General features: G+C 38.7%; 1 protein-coding gene across 1 annotated transcript; it reads right to left on the bottom strand.

The window, feature by feature from the left end:
• Nucleotides 1-1,877: 1,877 nt before the first annotated feature.
• On the bottom strand, nucleotides 1,878-12,430 carry gan (gigaxonin). Its single transcript, XM_027009687.3, has 11 exons — nucleotides 11,966-12,430; nucleotides 11,208-11,322; nucleotides 10,755-11,105; nucleotides 10,078-10,298; nucleotides 7,677-7,798; nucleotides 6,880-6,992; nucleotides 6,182-6,334; nucleotides 5,934-6,070; nucleotides 5,461-5,595; nucleotides 5,255-5,364; nucleotides 1,878-4,318 (listed from the first exon to the last, which is right to left on the bottom strand). The coding sequence occupies exons 1-11, from the start codon at nucleotides 12,151-12,153 to the stop codon at nucleotides 4,137-4,139; spliced, it is 1,827 nt and encodes a 608-aa protein (XP_026865488.1). The 5' UTR covers nucleotides 12,154-12,430; the 3' UTR covers nucleotides 1,878-4,136.
• Between the last annotated feature and the right edge of the window lie 8,094 nt (nucleotides 12,431-20,524).

The raw sequence follows: 20,524 nt of genomic DNA, 5'->3' as shown, positions 1-20,524 counted from the left end.
CCAGACATTGACCAGTGATGAATAGAGTGTAGCTGACAAGCAATGAGTAGCAAGAGATGGATATTCTACATGAAATTCATCTCTGAAATGTATCTAAAAATGGGGTCAGTAAGTATACATTCAGTGTAGTTGTTTTTAATAAAGTTGGAGGTAGGTGTATAAGGCTTTAAGTAAATAAATAAATAATAATAAAAAAAATTATTTGACATGATATACAAACACACTTCCAGGACAAAATGATCCCAAAGGGATATTTTGCATTTGGTCTTAACCATGCCTGTTCTGTAATATAGCCAGGCTTCATAGAGGACCTAACTCTCACACACCTAATGTAAGGCACAAGGCCAGCTCTTCTAGGTTTGGTTTTTAAGGCACTGATCAATATCCAAGTCACAAGGCTTCTTGTAAAATTAAAGGAACAATATGTAATTTATTTACTGTACTAAATTATCAAATGACTGATATATCATCAGAGATTAAGGACACATTCTAAATTGAAATATACTCTCCAACAAGCATTTTCTCCTTTCTGGCTATTTTAAATGCTTGTCAGTTTTACATATTGGTTCTTTAAAGCAGCAGTAGCTAGGTAACCCATATAAAAACAACCATCAGATTTTATCACATTTGCTAAAGATGGCATTATATACACAAGATGATCTGGGGAAAAAAAATCTGACTCTTCTAGCTCCACCTAGTTCTCCTAATGCCATCTGCAAAAATCCACCATGCCTGAATCAAACCAACCAATCAGAGCCATGAGGAGTATCTGATGGAACATCAATCACTGCTTTTGCATGTTAACGCACACTTGGTCAGTGCAATCAATGAGCAACCACAGAAACTTTGCAAAGGCAGACAAACAACCAACATCACTGAAAAAACTGCTCATCCCTGCTTTGCCAGCAACAGCTTACACGATGAATACAAGTAATGAAGATGACAAATGAAGAAAAGCAGCCAAAAAAGAATTGGACTGAGCCTGAACATCGGAGCAGCTTTTCAGATGTTGAAAGAGCAACTGGACCTGGACTAAAAACTGATGCTGAGTTAGGCAACATTTGTGTATCCCCCCCTTCCTCCAATTACTGTTAGTGTAATGGTTACAATAACAATAAAGCATTTCTCATTTTACTGTGATATTGCAGTCAAGATAACGTTTGTTTCCAGTGTGAAGGTTATCGTTTAACACTGCTTAATTTGGAGGTTTATGAAAACATCTTTTTGAAGTGCTCAGGCAGTCATATTGGTATAGTGTTTATCCTGATATTTGTGTGTACCTGTGCTCTCAGAGCTAAACTTTCTAATAAGTTGTGTATTGCTTTATTCAGCTCTATTAATGAGTTTCTGTCATCCAGCAAACATGTAAGCACTGAAATAAGCATGTGCTAGTTCCTTTACCAAATAGACATTGCTGTAGATAACTTTTCATATCTAAAAGATTTTCTGCTCGTTTGTTTTGGCGAGCTGTGTTGACATTTCACAACATGCGCAGCACCCTCCTATGCAGGGAGGTGCCTTTGAGGCGGAGCCATAACGTAGCTGCGAGGGAGGGACCTAGTAGTTGCACTCATTTTAATCTTGAAACTAAATCCATTCTCTTCTCAGCCTTACTGACTGCAGCTTTAAATCGTTATGAGAACAACTCCATCTATTTCCATCTTGATTATTCTTCATAATCTTGTTGTGCTAACTCCAACCATCCACATACTGTTTACCCTTGGAAACGGACAGGCTTACCATGTACATACACACATACCCACACACGTGTCCAGACTTTCTGCAACACATTATAATTTATTTTTCAGATCTTAGATGATGAATCCTGTTTTGATGATTTCTGCCACACACAGAAATACACAAAAACAACATTCAAATGAGAGCATTCATTGAATTCTGTTTAATGCTTGTCATTTATTAGATACAAATGCCAAAAGGTGCAAGATTAAGGCCAATCTGTACCTCCTTTAGATACAACTCAAAAAGCTATTTGGTTTTTTTAAAGCTTATGCAAATTTTATGATGTGATCCAACTCAGAAAAATGTAATACATTTAGTAGTCACTTTATTACAATTTTCGATAACATACAAGTCATAATGTAATAATTTTTATGTCTAATGACCCTCTTCAGCCAAGATAGGATGCATAAGCTTAAATGAAAAGAGTTCAGTATACTTTGAGTAAAACCAACTCTTGATTGTATAACTCATCATTCTGAAGGTGCTTGTTTAGGTGTTATGTGAGAATATGTCTCTGATGTCTATGTCAAGAGTGTACTGTAAACAATGGCACATGAAGGAATGTGGAGTGTGTTGATAGTTATCATATGTTTGCACATGCATAAGCACTTTGTGTGTTTAAGGGGTGTGAGCTGTATTGTCAAAGGTGCAGTATTTTATGGCTACATAAAACATCTTTAAATTAGTGCCACTTCATATTAGGTTTACCTAATACATAAAACATACATGAGACATCCCACTATGTGGAATATTATTATTATTTGTGAACACAAAAGGCTATTATCAAATATGCCTATATTTATATATTACTTTTTAAATGGCTGGGTCCTGCACACTTGGTATAATGAAATTACTTTGGTCCATTTTGGTGTTGACAGTCTTGAATATTATCACTAATCATTCACAGTAAAGAGTAAATAATACAAGACAAAAATGTATTGTGTATATTATCATCATGTAGATAACCGCTACATCTTGAGTCATGGGCAAAAAGAGTAAGTTGCTGGTTTCCTTTTGTACTGTTTAGCACGATAATAAGGTTTTCAGATGAGTCCACAATCAAAACTGTTACATGCAGAGATTTCAGCAGCCATAACAACCACCAAACTTGTGGATAACTTTTTTCTTCTTTTTTTCAATGCTGATAAAACAATGGGACTTAGCATACAGATACCTGAGTAAACAAATTCATGACCATAGTTTTGAAAACGTGTTATTCTTTATACTTATATTTCTCATGTCCAGAGAAGCTTTAATGGTTATAGTTTGTCAGTACATCTAAAGCCTTAGAACCAGAATATTCTCTTTAAATCTTCATCTAATGAAAGCCTTGATGAATATAATAATCAGTTTACAGTAACATACTGATCATGGTCTTTAGTTACAATGCAGTAGGGAAACCCAAAATAATGTGAGTTGTATCAGTCACATGGTGCTTGCGAGAGCAGAGATGTTTCGGGAAAAGAGGGAAATGCGTAGGCTGTTGATCAGAATGGGCACTGGGTAGCTCTGATGCAAGCAACACAAACAAGGTCACCAGGTGCTAAACCAGCCTGGTGTGACTGGAAAGCCAGTTCAAAGGTCACGTGCAAAATATACACAGTGAGTCAAAAGTAAGACCAGCTACTCTGTGGCTATTTTTGATGTTATGTACAGAATCCTTAAACAAGATTTTATAAGAACAGATTAGGAGACCATACTTCCAGCTTTCTATGTAAAACTCATCTATCCTAAATAATCCTAAATCTCACTTTAGGCGATTACTGCTATATGGAATTAACTCCATATGCCATACTTTAAATGTAAAAGATTGGTAGCAACACAGTCCCCCACGAGGTTAGTATTCATGTCCTCCTCCATTTCACAAAGAAACACTTTACATGACAGTCTATCATGTCAACATTTTTTTATACAATTCTTACACTGACTGTAAAATGTGTTCCCATGGTTAGTGTACCCATAATTAAGACACCAAGTCGTTATTTACTTAAAAGGGCATTGTCAAAATACCTGCCCTACCTCATCCATTTCTTAAATAAGCAGTAGTGTTGACTTAAAAATCAGCAGCTGCATGAAACCACTTATAGTCCACTCTAACAATATAGTGTTAACCTAAGTTTTTGTACCACATGCTAAAACTAACAAACGCTACTCCCTTTCAGTAAAAACAAACAAACAAACAAAAACAAAAAAAAGAAAGAAAAAAAACCAAAACGATGGTGTTGTCTGCACACGGTCCCTTCAGAAGGCACCCAACAAAGTAAACAAATAAGACCCATGCAACCCCTTTGAGTGCTCTCACCTCTGCGTCTTCACCACGTGGCAATTCCCAGGCCCTCCCCCCATGCAGTTTTCTTCCGAACAGGAGCTGAGTGATGGGGGGGCGTGAACTTGCGCTACATGGATGGCACGCGGATCCTGAAGAGACCCTGTCTGAGCTGCAGCCGGAACAGCTTGCAGTTGGCGATGCGCAGGGCAGCGCATCCCGTCTTGCACAGGTCTGAGGGCAGCAGGGGTCTGGTGGGGTGCCATGTGCCCGTGCTGCGTCGGAATTCTCGCACGTAGTCAAAACTAGTTCCTGCACATGGGGTGGATGGGGGTGCATTCAAGGGATAATGGATAACAGTTGCATTTAACATCACAAAACCAAAATATGTTACTGAAAATAGTAAACATCAAATAGCAAGGGACATTTCTTACAAGAAAGAAGACTAACATCAGGTGATTTTGTCTTTTGTTTTGTCTTTGTTTAAAGAAAACCAGCTGCTGATTTATTTATTTATAGTTACAGGGGAGAATTGGATCTTTGTGCGTTCAATAGTCAGTGACTACTTAAGACAATTAGTTGGTCAGTTGTACCTGTTATATATATATGAACTCCAACTTTCAAGCTCAGAAGAAAAGGATACTTATCAGGCTGTATCATACATACATAAATTTTATTCTAAAATCTTTTACAATGAGCTGAACATCTCATTCTCCATAGCGTGCAAGTAGTCTAACCTTCATTTTACAGTGAGATTAATCTCTTCACTGGTGGTTCTAAAAAAACACCCAAGTGATTATAATAAAGGCAGCCACGTAAATATTGTGGTTCCACCTATCCAACACTATTCAGCCCTCGCTCCAGATGGAAACTGAATTCATAAGCAAAAGATACTAAATGCTTTGTTATTTTCTTTTAAATTATAACTTGACCCATTACACAAATTAAAGAATGATGAAGAAACATGCACACTGACAGAACCCATGTGAATATCTGTCCCTGGAAAGTCAAACTAACATCTGTAATAAGTGAATAACCAACATGATTCATAGTAAATCCAGACACTCAGACCCCTGAGGCTAAAGGCTTTGCCTGATATTTGATTAAAGGAAAATAAGCTTGTATGAGAGAAACAGACAGATCAAGAGAGAAAGCCAAAGATAGACAAATGGACAGAGAGACAGAGAGAGTGTGCCATTGAAAAGTAAAGTCATTGATCCCTACATAAAAGGTGTGTGTCAGGCTTACCTGTGTCAAGCTCTCCCACCACATATATACTGGCACCAATAGCAACAGCTCCATATACAAAGGATGAGGTGGTCTCTATGCACAGATTCTGGTCATCCAGGTGCACCCATCTGCAATTCAGGTTTGATTAGCAGGAACACCATACAATATATGCCATTATGTAGCACCAGAACATCTTTTAGTGAGTGTTATTGTGAGAAGCCTACCTCCTCAGATCTTCATGGAAGAACTCTGACTTGCAGATGGTCATCTGGCTGCTCTCGGGGTTATCTGCATCCCTGCTCCTCACTCCTCCAAACACATAGAGCTCCTGGCCCACTCCGCATGCCACTGCGCCAAACCTAAGGCCAGAGCATACACACAAATAACAACTGACCCATGATCCAATGCCAAGCTTAACAGTGATGAAGTATAATCTTTTTCTCTCTCTTACAAACATATACTGATTTTTTTTTTTTAAAGCAAGATTGCTGCATCCTTCATTCTTCTTAGAAGTGCACTTGTAATTATGTATTTCACAAAAACATTATAGGCAAAATTTCCCCATTCAACTGAAATTAGCAGTTCTCCAAAGATTTGCAGATGATACATGTTATTTTTTTCCTGTTGTGCTCCAGACATTCAGCTTATGGTGTTTTTCATTAATACAGTCCATGAATTTCACTACATGTGCTTTTACCTCCTCTCCATAAGAGGGCAGATTGTTGTCCACTGCTGAGTTTTGGGGTCATAGCATTCCACAGAGTCATAGATTTTCCCATATGATCCTCCTCCCATGATATAGAGTTTCTTCTTCATGGTAGCACAGCAACTAAACTAAAGATCAGAAAGGCATATATTAGTGCAATAGCCCTGCTCAGAGCTGTGATTATTGACTGCCTGACATGCATGGCCTACAACAATGGAAAGTCTTTTTGTGTCTCCCACCTTCCGGACTGTAGTCATACTGGTTTGAGTTGTCCAGTTATTACAGTGAGGGTCAAAGACTTCCATGGTGAGGAGAACTTCAGTGTCCTCGTTCTCCCCTCCCAGCACATAGATCAGCCCATCCAGCTCAGCAATTCCAAAATGCTGCCTTGCCTAACCATGCCATGAACGCAAATGGTAAAATAGTGACACCCAGTGGTAAGTTAGGATATTGTCAGAGCAGCACAGATAAATAAATATATAGACATAGGTAATCGGAGCACTAGGAGCTGTGACCCCCCCCAAACTGGGAAAGTGGCTCCAGCAGATCCTAGGAACAACATCCGAGATCTCTGTCCAGGAGAGTGCAGGCCTGGGAACAGCTAAGATACTATGCAGGACACACAAGCTCCCAGGCCTCTGGTTGTAGACCCACACTTGAAGGAAAAAGACCTCCCGGAGGAGGGCGGGTGGGCAACATTTTACATATAAAATTTGTTTAATATCCAATGAAACAGCTGAAGCAACCATATTGTTTTAACATTTTACTAGATGCACTGTCTGTGGTGGGCATCATTAATTGTAATCTTACAAATAGAAAAAGGCAATGTATGTGGAATGAAGATTAAGAGCTTGGACATTTTCTGAAAATTCACCTACTTTTTTGGCTTGTGCTGTATGTTAATATTTTGTGTATGTTTAAGTTTGAACAATAATACCTGTTTCAGTGGTGGGATTGGGGTCCAGGTGTTAGTCTCTGGGTCATATTTCTCTCCACTACTCAAGATGGTCTTGTTTTCATTCATTCCCCCAATTGCAAAAAGGCACCCATCTGATCAGACACATGGAAAAACAGTAATCAGAGTCCTCAGAAGACAGTGCCCACTTCAGAGTTATCTAAAGTATGAGAGAAACTGGCATTTCCTGTGTACTTGTTACACTGTATAACCTTTCAATTTGAAGTAGCTTGGGGGTTTGTAAAATGCAATTATACACGAGATTGTTTTGCTTTGGAGGATGAGTGGAGGCTGAAGGTGAAAGTGAAGGATAGTGGCGTGGAGTTTTGTTTTTTTTTGGCAGACATGTCCAGGCTGCCAAGCTCAATCACACCCTGCAGCGTGCATTAGATGCTACATGTCGGCATTTTGTAACAGTCCAGTTAAGACATGTCGATAAAGACATTTTCATTTAAGAACTGCCTTAGTTTAGAGTTTTTCTCTCTTCAGTGAATGTTTCCCTTGACACCAAAGAGCACCTGATTCTAACTATACTTAAAACAAAGATTCTTCCATATACAGCACTCCTACTCAACCACATTTAGATTGCATTGGCAATAACAGCACCTGATTCCAGACGCAAAGGCAAGGCCTGAAAGAGACTGGGAGGGCTTATTACTTAAGTTTTAGCATTAGCTGTTACATTACATAGAGATTTACCACATTTGCTATCTGAACATGAAAGCAACTGCACAAGAATCAGCCAGGAGAAATATCTGTGTGGTGGAGGAGGCACTGACCGGCCGTCACTACTCCGTGCCCAATACGCCTCTCGTTCATGGGCTGCAGTTCGATCCACATCTGCCGGTTGCGGTCGTACAAGGGGCACATGCAGCGGGTAGCTGCAGACGGCCTCCGAACACTGAGCCAGACACAGAGCAGTAAATGTGGTCAGGGCAAGCGCACCCCCTGCCAGCACACACTAAGCCCAGCCCCAGATGAAATTACACTGGTGATGGGGCCCTTGGTTCAACCTACAATAAAGGCAAGGCAAGTTTATTTGCATATCATTTCTCATACACAGTGGCAGTTCAAAATCAGATATAGAAGAATAGTAAAGCTTAGTACTTCCCGAGATCTATCACCTCGAGAAGATCTTTGCCAAAAAATAAAACATTAAAAATATAATTTATTAAACTAAAAGTTAAAATGGACAATGGTTAATTTAATTAAATAAAAGATTAAATAGATTAAATCTGAATTAAAATAAATGTTTAATACAATTATAAAGAATATAAAGTGCATAAAGTCAAATTAAATATATAAAGAATGAACCAAGAATACATTAATTAAAAGAAATAAAAATGCACTGTAGTGTTTAAAATGCAGCCACAGGATCTGAGGGAACAGTGTTTAACCTTAGCCCAAAGCCTGGCCAAATAGGATATATGTAGTTTTGATATAAAAACATCTAGTTTTGGGTCTCTTCTGAAATCCTCCAACATTACTGGCTCCATTTAAAAACAGCATAATAGCTAAATGCTGCATCTCCCTGCTTAGTCTGTATCTTGGGCGGGACTATCTGACTAGTTCTGCCCAACTCATATCGCTGCAGCACATCAGGCAGCTATGCTCGACCTACACCATTAAGTGATTTATAGACCAGTAATAATACCTTAAAGTCAGCACTGTAGTATACTGGTAGCCAGTGTAAGGATTTAAGAATGGGGGTGATGTGTTCTCTTTTTTCACTCCTAGCAGCTGTTAGGATGCCATTTCAGTAATCAACGCTGCTAGAGGTAAAAGCATAGATGAGTTTCTCTAGGTCTGGTTTTGTCAGGAAATCTAATCTTGTTCTTAATGTGATAAAATGCAGATTTAATAACTGATTTGATGTGACTGCCAAAACTGTGATCAGAATCTATTAGTAAGCCAGGTTTATGAGCTTGCTCTTTAGATTTTGGGTTTTTGAGTCCAAAAAGTCAGCTAATCAGCATCTCTCATTTTTGTTGCCAAATATAATAATCTCTGTCGTATCTTTGTTCAACTGCAGAAAATTCTGGCCCATCCAGTTAGTGATGTGCTCAAGGCACTTGCAGAAAGAGCTTGGGGAAAGAGCTAAGTAAATCTGAGTTTCACCTGCTTAGCTGTGGCAAGATAGCCCAAAATCTTGTATGATTTGGCCAAGAGGAAGTATGTAGAAGTTAGATAAGCACGCCCCAAGAATCAGTTCTTGGGGTACACCACAAGTCACTGGCACTCTTCACAAACATTATTTTCACAAATTCCTGTCCTGAAAGTATGAATTCAACCATTTTAACACTGAGTCCAACCCACTTCTCAAGTCTATCTATAAGAATGTTATGGTCCATGGTATCAAAAGCTGCACTGAGATCAAGCAGTAGTAAAACTGATACCTTCCCATTGTCTGTATTTAAAGGAATGTCGTTAATTAGAGCAGTCTTCATACTATGAGTAGGCCAAAATCCTGACTGAAATTTGTCTAGATAGCAATTTGAGAATAGAAAAAGTTGTTTTGAAAACAATTTTCTGAATGATTTTCCCAATGAATTGTAGATTTGAAATAGGTCTATAATTACTTATAATTACTTAACACAGTTGCTTCCAGATTTTTCTTTTTTAATAGAGGCTTCACCACTGCAGTTTTTACTGAGTTAGGAAAAATTACCAATAATAATGAGGTGTTTACTAACTGAAGTATGTCAGCTGCTATTGACTAACATTCTTTAAGAAGCTAATCAGTAAGGAGTCAAGACTGCAAGAAGAAGATTTAAGATTTAACTCACTATTGATTACAATTTCATAGTTAATAGCACTAAACTCAGACATCTGTATGATGGCTTTAAATGATGATGGATAGGTCACAAGATCACTGGTGGATAAAAACATATTAATGGTTTGCCTGATATTGAGCAAACTGAAGGTGTTTTTCCATTCATCCAATGAGTTTTATCAGAACGCCTTCAAGCTGGAACTACAAATCCAACCGGTACTTCACAACACTATTCAGTGACCTAAATGGCTGAACACCTTCACAGACAATGCAACTGGATCACTTTGGATCACCTTTTGCATGAGCACAAATATATGCCCCTGGCTATTATGTCTCCTGGTATCCCTGGAAGGAGGTGTAGGTGTCATGCAAGTCCAAAAGCACATGGGGCTCATGCTAATACTCACGCCCTCTCCTCACCCCCGACAGTGACGATGCACTCAGAATAACCGCGTGGCTTGAAGGCAGCGAGCAGCGCCTCCCCCTGCTGCGGTGCGCCTCCCAGCGGTTCCATACAGCACTGGCCAATCACTTCCCTCATTAGCGGGTCTCCCAGCATCTGTTCCTGGAGGTAGCTCTGGTCCAGTCCCTGCACCCACACCGCAGACATAACTTCCTTCATGTGCACCTATGGGCGGAGGCAGGAGAAGATCATCACTACAACCACTTGGAACAGGGAAGAGGTGCGCACATACATGATGAAGAGAAGACAGCATATAAAGTAAAAAAACCCAAAAAAAACCCAAAAAACACTAGAGAGCATACAACACAACCCTACTACGCCTGTCTCCTCCCTTTAAAATGACACTGATATCAACAAAAACAAATAACGACAGCCAACCAAAAACAGGCAGAGTGCAGCGAGGATGAGTCATATGTAGGTGGGACTCGGGGCCTGCTGTGGGTTCTTGTACTCTCCCTCACACACTGTAGTGTCTCTCCGTTGCCATTCATTCTTTTTGTGTTTCACCGGCGCTCTCTCTAACCCACCTCATTCTTTCTGTCTAACCTCTTTCCTTTTCACTCTCACTTTCTGTCTGTCTGCCCGTATCTCTCTCTCTCTCTCTCTCTCTCTCTCACTTACCCGCCGTGCCTCAATGTCATGTGCGAGCCAGCGCACCACAGCCTCCAGCACGTGTTTCTCGTTGCCAACATTGAGCTTCTCCATGGAGAGCAGTTCACACAGGCGCTCAGGCGGCAGCTCCCGGAACTCCTCTGTGACGGCCACGTCACGGAAGTGCGTCTGCAGGTATTCGGTGGCCACATGGTGCACATGGTGCAGGCAGTAGTGCAGTGAGAACAGCTGGATGCCAATGCAGTTCTCCGCTGTGATGCAGCCCTCCAGGAACTGGGAGCAGAGCAGTTTGAGGTCAGTGAGAAGCAGCAGGTCGGCTGCCTGAACGACATCTTGGATGGTGTCCTCGCTCAGGCTGATCTGAGGTCAGAGAGGGGCAGACAGACCGGCTTCATGTCATGCACAATTCTTTTGTGGTTCGCGTGCACACACACTGTCTCACAGTCTTACACAGGAAATCACCTCTCCACTGAATATGTAGTCCAGGATCTGCGTCATGATGGGTACAGAGATACCCTGCAGCTCAATTTTGTATACGGATCCATCCTCTTTGGGTGGGTTGTAATTTAGCTTGGTCCTAAAAATAGGCAAATAAGTTGAGGGAAAAACAAACTTTATGAAGTTGAGCTAAACACTAAATTTGTAGGGATTATATATTGTTATGAATGATAAAACTGCAAAGTACAGGGACTAGTTAGTTACACATACTATACCTTTGTAATTGTATCAATACTACTGATATTTATACTACAAGAACTACAAGGGCACAACAGGTATCTTGAAAGTTGGATTGGTATTTTACTATATTATACATAAAATTCTACAGGGTGTATATATTAGTTAGCTAAATACCCTGGACTGCATTACAACGTCCCTTCTTAATGTTTCCCCATTTTACCCTTCAGGACCAAGAATTTCTGACGCTGGAAATCTATATAGAAAAATATATAACGTGAAAGAAATAGTTTCATATGGATCAAAAAAAGTTCCTAGGAACATGATAGAAGTGCCCACAACAGACAAGATGGGGCCGTTTGTTACACCCTGCTGATGAATAGCTCATTAATCTGCTAACCTACCAAACTTAGCATACATGTCTGAACAACTGCACAAGAATGACGTTTTTTTGTTTTTTTTTTGGGTGGGGGGTGGGGTTGTGCACCTAGAATAGAAACGATCACAAATTATATTAAAGCGTACAATAAAACATGTTCTAATACCTGACGTATGGACTTGCAGCAGCCAGAATATTTTTCTGAACAGGAATCTCTTCTCCTTCCAGTACTAAGACAGCGTCTTGAAAACTCCCATCTTGTCTGAAAGAACGAAGGGCTCTCAAAAGCTTCTGCGAATGTTGTGGGTCCGATACAACTGAAACGCTATTAGCTTCTGTGACAGCTTTAGACATTTTGTAGAACTAAGGAAAGCCCAAGCGTCTGGCTAGTTAAAGCAAGATGGATATGAAAACTAAAAATCCAGACACAAAACATTAATGATGGCGCATAGCCGGTGTAGATAGCTGGAATGAAAGCGCAGCTGTCGGTGTCTGCCCGCTAGCTAACTGGCTACAACTCTAAGCGTTTGTTGATCACGGTGTGTTACGAACCTGTCAAATGTTAGACAGTTAAGTAATTTTGCAATACCGTGAACCAAACCAACCACCCTAATATGATTATAGAGACAGATGCCGGAAATACATGTTCATTACTTCAAAATAAAAGCCTTCATTGTCTATTTGCGCACTAAAATACAAAGTAAAGGCAAAAGAAAAAAACTTATAAAAAAGGTATAAGACGTTTTGTTATATTTAACACCGAAAATATGTAATGGCAATTTTCTAGCTACATTTCTTTCATACTTGTACCTACAGTAATTATTTGTCAAGAACAAGAACAAGAAGTGTCAACATGTTAAAAGTTTTAGGCCGTGGACTGTTATTTTGAAATGTATTCTTCTAGCGGGATTCACGGAAATCAGTGGCTGGAGCTAACTGTTTAACTGTGATTACAATATATATATATATATATATATATATATATATATATATATATATATATATAGAGAGAGAGAGAGAGAGAGAGAGAGAGAGAGAGAGAGAGAGAGAGAGAGAGAGAGAGAGAGAGAGTTTGTGGTGCTTTCGGCTTTCTTTATACGTTTGGTGTTTTCACATTCTCCTCCCAATAACGGCTATCCTTAAAAGTGTAAATAACGAAGAGAACGACATCAGTTATTTATCCAACAGCTATTAGCAGTGATTATGAAGGTATTGGATTTTTTTGTTGGCAGACCTACTAAATACTGACAGCCCTATAACATAAGCAACATAACGCTAGGTGTTATAAAGCTAGCAATGGCTAGCGACTTCGCATCATACGCTTTGGCAGTTATCTAGTTACGTGACCTCGAACTGCGCAGAAATGGGAGGACAATGCAGCGAAATGCAGTGAAAAGTGATGTGTTTCTATTTTTATGAAAACTGAAGTCGTTGCAATAAAAAACAACAACAACAACAACAAAACACTTAAGAGGGCCACGTGATTCTTCTAACCAAGCTCAAACGAATCAGTGCTAGAAAGCTTCGTGAAACGACCAACAGTTGCTGGAAAGTCATATGAATTTTTCCATCAAAATAAAAGCCAGTACGTAAAAATTGTAATTAAACAAAGAAGCAAAAAAAAAAAAAAGGCTTGTATTACAACAGACTGAGACACTGAGATATCGTCATAGCCAGCAGGATTCAATGTACCAAAAAGAAGGTCTGTGTCATTTAGGGTGTATAGCCTGTAGGCAAATTAGTGTGGCTGGGAAATGCAATTGTGCGCTAGCACTTTATTGACTTTCATAGTCAGGACACACGACTCTAAGAAAAAAATCAATTCTTAAGTAAAATATAGGTCTTTGGACAACTGGGAGCACATCTACTATCAGGCGATGAGTCAAAAATGGGGCATTTCTGTCATTTTTGGTGCATACTCATAGTCATACTAGTGTGGCTGGGAAATACAGTTTTGGGCTGGCACTTTATAATAATACTGTTAAGTTAGGACACTTGAAACTTTAAGAAAAATGGCACTTAGAAAGCAAATATAGGTCATTGGAATCTATTGACAAATACAGTGAGCAAACCCAAGGGTAAAAGTGGCAAAGAAAAACTCCCTGTCATCCACAAAAACAGGAAGAAATCTTGGGAGGAACCAGACCCATTGGGCAGCCTTTCTGCATGATATGAAAAAAATAAAGATATTAAACTAAACATCTGTAGTAATTAATATTTTCATACAAAAAATTTACAAATTTGAGTTATTTCTAAATATAATCCTATACAGATTTTCATTTTTGTATCTTTTTGCAAAATCTTCCTAAATTAATGTGATATCAGTATTTTAAAATAGCATTTCACACTGAAACCAGCCTAACCATACTTATTTCCCTGTGGGCTTTGTGTGCCAAACATAGCAAAATATTCTCAGTGACATCTAGAGCTCTGACAAAATAAATACATAAAATTCATTACCATATTGAAACATGCAAAAACAAACAAACAAACAAAAACACTTATTTGAATCAACATTGTTATTCACCCAAATAAGTTATGGTTAGTAAAATGTTTTATAAACATCTATAGTAAACCTTATTCTCTGGTCAGATAACTGATGTTTTCTGATAGCAGATAAATCAGTGCATGGCAGATTAAGAGAAGGTAGTGCTAATAAAATGAAGTCTCTTATAATTCCAAATATTATTGTATATAGAAAGTGGATCTTCATGTAATTGGAAGATACCATGAACCACATTTTAAAAACAGTTTCTGAATGATTTATGGAAGATGGAACACTTATGTTCATCATTTAAAACAAACTTTCTACAGTACTGGAACAAACTGAAACAATGTCAAACAATATACAACAGACAACATACAACATAATAATGAAATAACTGGCGCACCTCACTGAAAACACTCTGTTTAATTAAACTCACCAAAGGAACCAATCTAAAAAGACTCAGATAAATACAATATACCTTATACCTGTACATCTATAAAATCTCTAGATCAAACGATACCTCAAAACAAAAGGCCTAGAACTAATTTTGAATCTTTACAATATGACACATCTTCTAATAACTGTAAATTATAACCATTATAATCATTCATAGACACATTATTATAAACATTATTATAACTATTATAACCATTCATAGTCCCATCAGTCAGCATTTCAGTTCTCTTCCACTCTCAGACAGATCTGAGCCAGTCAGCTGAAACATGTGAAATCATGATTATCTGGTTTACATGTGTTGAGAGAAGGCAAAGAACTGGAATGGTAGGTGGCATGATACTTTTCTTTTTATTACTTGCTTTAAAAATCTGTTTTCAGTTTTAAAATGTACTTTACAATGTTTTTATTTGGACTTTTATGTTGACAGAATTTCAGTATTGTGGACAAGTGTTGCTAGAATCACAATGCTATACTAGAAATGCGTGGTAGTTTATAACATGTGCGTGGCACATCATAACATTTTAGGGCCAGACCTTGAAAATGACAGTCTATGTCTGTGTGCCCTCCCTGGTGCCATGAGAGTAACCACTGCGTATGTTATTATACGAAATGGATCTGTACATTTTGTAGATTGTGTACATATATACACAACCATATACATTGTACATTGTGTATATAATCATAATATACATATATTGTACATACATTGTTAATATATTTTGTACATACATAGAATATATATATTTATCTTTGCATAAATATATTTCACCTATAGAGAATATCTATATTTCTCTATGCACCCCTGTTTTCTTTTCCTCAGTTTGGACAGAGCACTCTCCACCATTTCACTGTGAATTATACTGTGTATGACTATGTATGTGACGAATAAACCAAACTTGAACTTGAACTTGCTTGGGTTTTCTTCAACAGTTGTTTTTTCCAGCATGCCCTTGGTTCTACCCTTGGTATTTTCCAGAGGGCTGTCGGTTCAGCTATCCATGTAGTGAACTGATGCCTTTTCTGTAGAGTACCTGAATTTATTTACTTTTAATCTTTGGATGCTTATGGATTCCTCAGTGTCCAGGGTTACATTTTGCACACCCTTGGACCACAGTTATATCTATATGAAACACAAATTAGACCATTCCATTAATGTCCAAGTGCTCTGGGATGCAGAATGCAAGGTAACACGTTTGCTAATTTTCCAGGTTGTACACATGGTTCTTTCATTTTGGCAAATCCAGTAATTCCTGGAACTTTCAAAGATCCTTCAGCTCTGGATTGGTGGCTGTTAGGAGATGGTTGCTATCCAGTACACCCTTGGCTTATCATAGTGTGCTGACATCCCAGTGGGAACATTGGTTGAACAGTGAGTTGCAGAGGGATCAGACTCTGGTTGAGTGAACATTTGGCCTACTGAAAGTATGTTGCTGTTGCTTTAACAATTACATTAGATTACAGCCTTCAGAAGATCAGTGTGTTCTTTGTAGCATTTTGTGGATCATGGATTGCTCAATGATATTTCAGAGGAATCATTAAAATGAGGCTAATAAAGGAGATTGAACTAAATGGCAGAGCAGAAAGATGGTTTGTCACCATCAGTCTCTGAAGGGGAGGATGGTCTGATGGAGACTGTCACTTAGGAAGGTTAAATGGGTGCTCTGGCTGCTATGCCAGGGAGCTGACTCTTTGTTCTGGTGGTCAGAGCACACGTTTACCTCCTGTCAGACCTGTGTTTGAGTCATAAGGCAGCTGCCTTCAGCCTTAGTTACAGAGCTGAAGAGAAGCCCATGTTGCCTTGAACCAGAAGATGTACTGGAGTGATGATGAGCACTAGGCATTGCTGGGAGTGCATTGAAAGCAGGCAGCCAGTCCGGGTGTCCACACTGCATGCAGCCCTCTGTGGTAAACACAGATCCCTGGATCAGAGAGGAAGGGAGATCAAATTATCTCATCTTTCATAGGGCTTGCCAGTAGGCGTTTCCTGTCCTTGGCTGCTGTGTTTCATCAGTTATGTCTTTGACCCTGTCTTCTAACCCTCTACCTGTCTTTCTCAACAGAAATTCTAGCTTCTGAACCTACGCTGCATGAAACCACTGAAATTGTTGGTCCATATTTCAGTTATGCAAATGTGTATAATAATGTCAATTCCATTTTGTTTGTTTATAAAATGTATTGTGACTCACATTTGCTTCCCTGTTTGTTTTGTTTTCATTAATCTGACTTTCATTACTCTTACTCCCACTCATAACATTATGTTGAATGACCTAGAAGTTGGTTGCCACCAAAAGCCTTCATGTGTTTTGATGTTATCGAGGAGCTTCTGGTCCACAAGTTTCATCTCAAAAGGACTATGTGCATGAATACTTCTTTATGTTGGCCCTGCAGCTGCAAAAAGGCATCTCAAAGGACTTTGCAGTTGCCTCAAGCCTTTCATTTTTATATTTAGCTGTTTAAATGTCTGAGACAGGTAATATGATTGCCTGAAAATAGACACAAGTTAATAATAGTTAATGTTCCATTTATATATATATCCAACCCTATCGCAAATAGTACTGATGGATGCACCTGTACTAAAATGTAGGCTTTTGAATACACCTTTGTGTAGCATATAGCAGTTAATGATGTAGATATTACATCAAGCCCTTGACCAAGGTCTCTGGACATAGAGAAAAAAAACAGCTTGCATGTCATTATTAGTGGTATTCAACAAAACAGGGAACTGCTACATTTACATACTATCATTAGTTAATTCACGTTCCTGTTGAGCTGCAAAGGGCTTCCATTTGGAGTTTCATATAAGTTTTAGTTTTGTGCACAAGTCTCGTGTAATGTGAAATTCTTCACAAAGCAACCATCATACCATCAGATTAATTTGTCTTCCCTATCTGATGTTTTTAAGTGTGTATATTTTGCTAGATGTCTAGCGTTTGCATGAAGCTAAGCAGCAAAATAAGATGAGAAAGTTTTAACCTAACATAACTGACCTATTTATAGTAAACATGTCACATGTGGCCTGATCTTGCCTGCAGGACCCTAATCTAGCTGCATAATCTTGACCCAAATTTTCACCAAGCTTCATATGTCACCCAAAGCCAATAGGTAGATGATGGTAGTTCCATTCCTGAATCTCCACCCAATCATTGATCTATCTTAGAAAATTCAGGCCTATGCAGAACAACAATTAGAACAGTGCCTTTCCTTAGTATATACCGTACTTGGGTCACCTGGTCAATTGTCGGCTTCTAGCATTGTCCTCCTGTGTTCCACCATGTTGTCGATGAAAGTCTTCATCCTCTTATTGACTTTATGCAAGACTATGCATTCAGTTATGCATGTGTGTGGTATTCAGGTGCGTGCTTTCTTTTATTCCAGCCAGACAGCATTTAGGTTGGATTGTTTGTGGACTTCTAGTGGTCCTTTGAACCTCTGGTTTTGTTACCAATCCCCTTCTGAGCAGGACCCATGTACTTGCACATATACTTATTCACCTTGGTAAGCAGGACATTGGTCCCCACCCCAATTAAGGTCCTCCATGACCAGTAATGTCCTGCCTTCTAATTAGTCAGCTAAAATGGAAACCAGTAGTTAGAAGCTGGTGCATTTTCCCCCCTGCTAGTTGGCCATGCAGAGCTGTTAGTTTCTTTAGTCTGTAGGTATGGACCATGTCAGGGCCGGGGACTGCGCAGTTCTTCATGCTTTGGACCCCCTCTTGGACATCAGCTATTGTAATGCTGACTGGTTCCTGCTCTGGGAGATTGTGGTGCTCTTCTTTGCAATCTCCACTGAGCAACTGGTGATGATTCATTTGCCCATATTATTTTCCAGCTGTTTCATCCCTGGGTGAATCCACAGTCAAGGCTCTGTTATGCTGTAATGGAGAGTATACTTTGCGAGCGCTGTCACTTTGTTGGGTTCTTTCTGGGTTGTCTTTGATACCCTGAAAATCTTCATGTTTGCACTCAGGGAAGACAAGTCTTCACTACAATGACAAAAGGATCTTCATTTTCCCAGACTACATATCCTTCACAGGGAACCATGGAGAAATGAAAACTGGAAAACCCAGAAGTGACTATGTTGTCAGAGAAACGGGGAACGCTCTGGTTTGTGGACATGACATTTACTTTCTGTTCCCAATGCTTCTTGCATTTTTTGTCTGCAGCAATACCAGCACTATATATGCTTTCTAATATCATATAGCACAACATAAACATACTTTCTTCAAGTGGGAGTGCACTTACATTTGTAAGTTGGAACTGTGAGGCACTTCTCTAATTAAGAAATCCAACGTCCCACAACATATCAAGTATCTTAATGCCCATATAGTCATGCTCCAAGAAACACATTTGAAGCTATCTGACTGTTAGAAAATTAAGTTTGGGTGGATTAGTAGTGCCTTTTACTCTTTATTTTGCACTAGATCCAGAGGGGTTGCAGGTTTTTATTTTACAAAGATCAGTTCCTTTTGCCTGCTCCAATGTGGATTTAGACCTAAATGGTAGATTCATAATAGTCACTGCCAGGCTTTATAATCCTGAATTTTCAGACCTGTCCTCTCATTATTTTAATTCCTGTTGACTGGATCCATAATATCATTCTTCCGCTAGAGTGAACACATCTTCACCATCTGCCAGAGCTATTCAAACATTTATGAAAAAGTTGGCAATTTCAGATCTATGCTGTCTTGCTAATCCCACCGCTAACTCCTTTCTCCCGCACGTCAATCACACACAGACATATTGATTATTTCCTTGTGCATAAGATGAGCTCACCTCTGTGAGTTCATATAACTCACCTTTCCCCTGTTAATATGGGTATGTGGTTTAAAGTTGCTGAAAGAATACAGACCTCTTGGTATTTAAACACTCAATTGCTTTATAATGAGGACATAGTTGAATACATTTCCAGGCAAACTGAATCATACTCCAGAAATCCTTGCATCTATATTATGGGAGACCTTTAAGGCATTTATCAGAGGTGCCATAACTTCATATACAGTAAATGAAAAATGTCAGAAAAAAACAAAAACAGAATGACTAACCAGGTAACCAGGATCCTAGTTTACAATTCTCTGATAGTTATATTAAATGTTTGTCTTTGCAGCCACAGCTAGACACACCAATAACAGACCAGACCATACTACTGAATTTCTGCTAAAATCTAGGAGTAATTACTATGAGTACAGTGGCAAAGCAGGAAAACTACTGGCTGATCAATTGCATCAGATGAACTCTTCTCACCAAATTTCTCAAATTTTCATCAGGCATCACTTTAGATCCCAAAGAAATTAACTATGAATTCAAGCAGTTATACAGATCATTCTCTACTGAAGTGGCAATTCAGGTGGATACATTTTAAAATGAATTTCATTCATAGTAAAACAACCAAACAACCTTAATATATCTATTAACATCTATTATAATATATGCAAAATGAAGAGCTTAATTCCAAATTGATTTTTACATATTTTATTGTAAAATGCAAAGTTTTTGTCCAATGGTCACCAGTGTTACCCCTTCATGAAACATTTATTTAATGCATTTAGCCAATGCTTTTATCCAAAGTGACTTACAGTTGTGATGGAGTAGATTTTAATCAGTTGAGGGGGTAATGGCTTTGCTCAGGAGCCCAAGGGTGGCAATTAATTTTGTCATCAATTTATTTACAATAAGGTACAATAAACATGAATCTTTAATTGCTGAGATAAAATTCAGTTCAAAAATAAATTGTTCTAATCTTTTAAGTAGGATATTCAATATTTCATAAAGAAGAACACCTGAC

Source organism: Electrophorus electricus, chromosome 6 (genome assembly GCF_041902795.1).
Source record: "Electrophorus electricus isolate QZ-2024a chromosome 6, ASM4190279v1, whole genome shotgun sequence".
Classification (NCBI taxonomy): Eukaryota; Metazoa; Chordata; class Actinopteri; order Gymnotiformes; family Gymnotidae; genus Electrophorus; species Electrophorus electricus.
Note: the sequence above shows the minus strand (reverse complement) of the source record. Positions and strands in the feature narration are given on the sequence as shown.

Coding starts and splice junctions, on each gene's coding strand:
- gan (XM_027009687.3), bottom strand. CDS start 12,153: ATGTCTAAAGCTGTCACAGAAGCTAATAGCGTTTCAGTTGTATCGGAC. Junction 11,323..11,965: donor GCTGCAAGTCCATACGTCAG/GTATTAGAACAT, acceptor GCCTATTTTTAG/GACCAAGCTAAATTACAACC. Junction 10,299..10,754: donor ATGACATTGAGGCACGGCGG/GTAAGTGAGAGA, acceptor CTCCGCCCATAG/GTGCACATGAAGGAAGTTAT.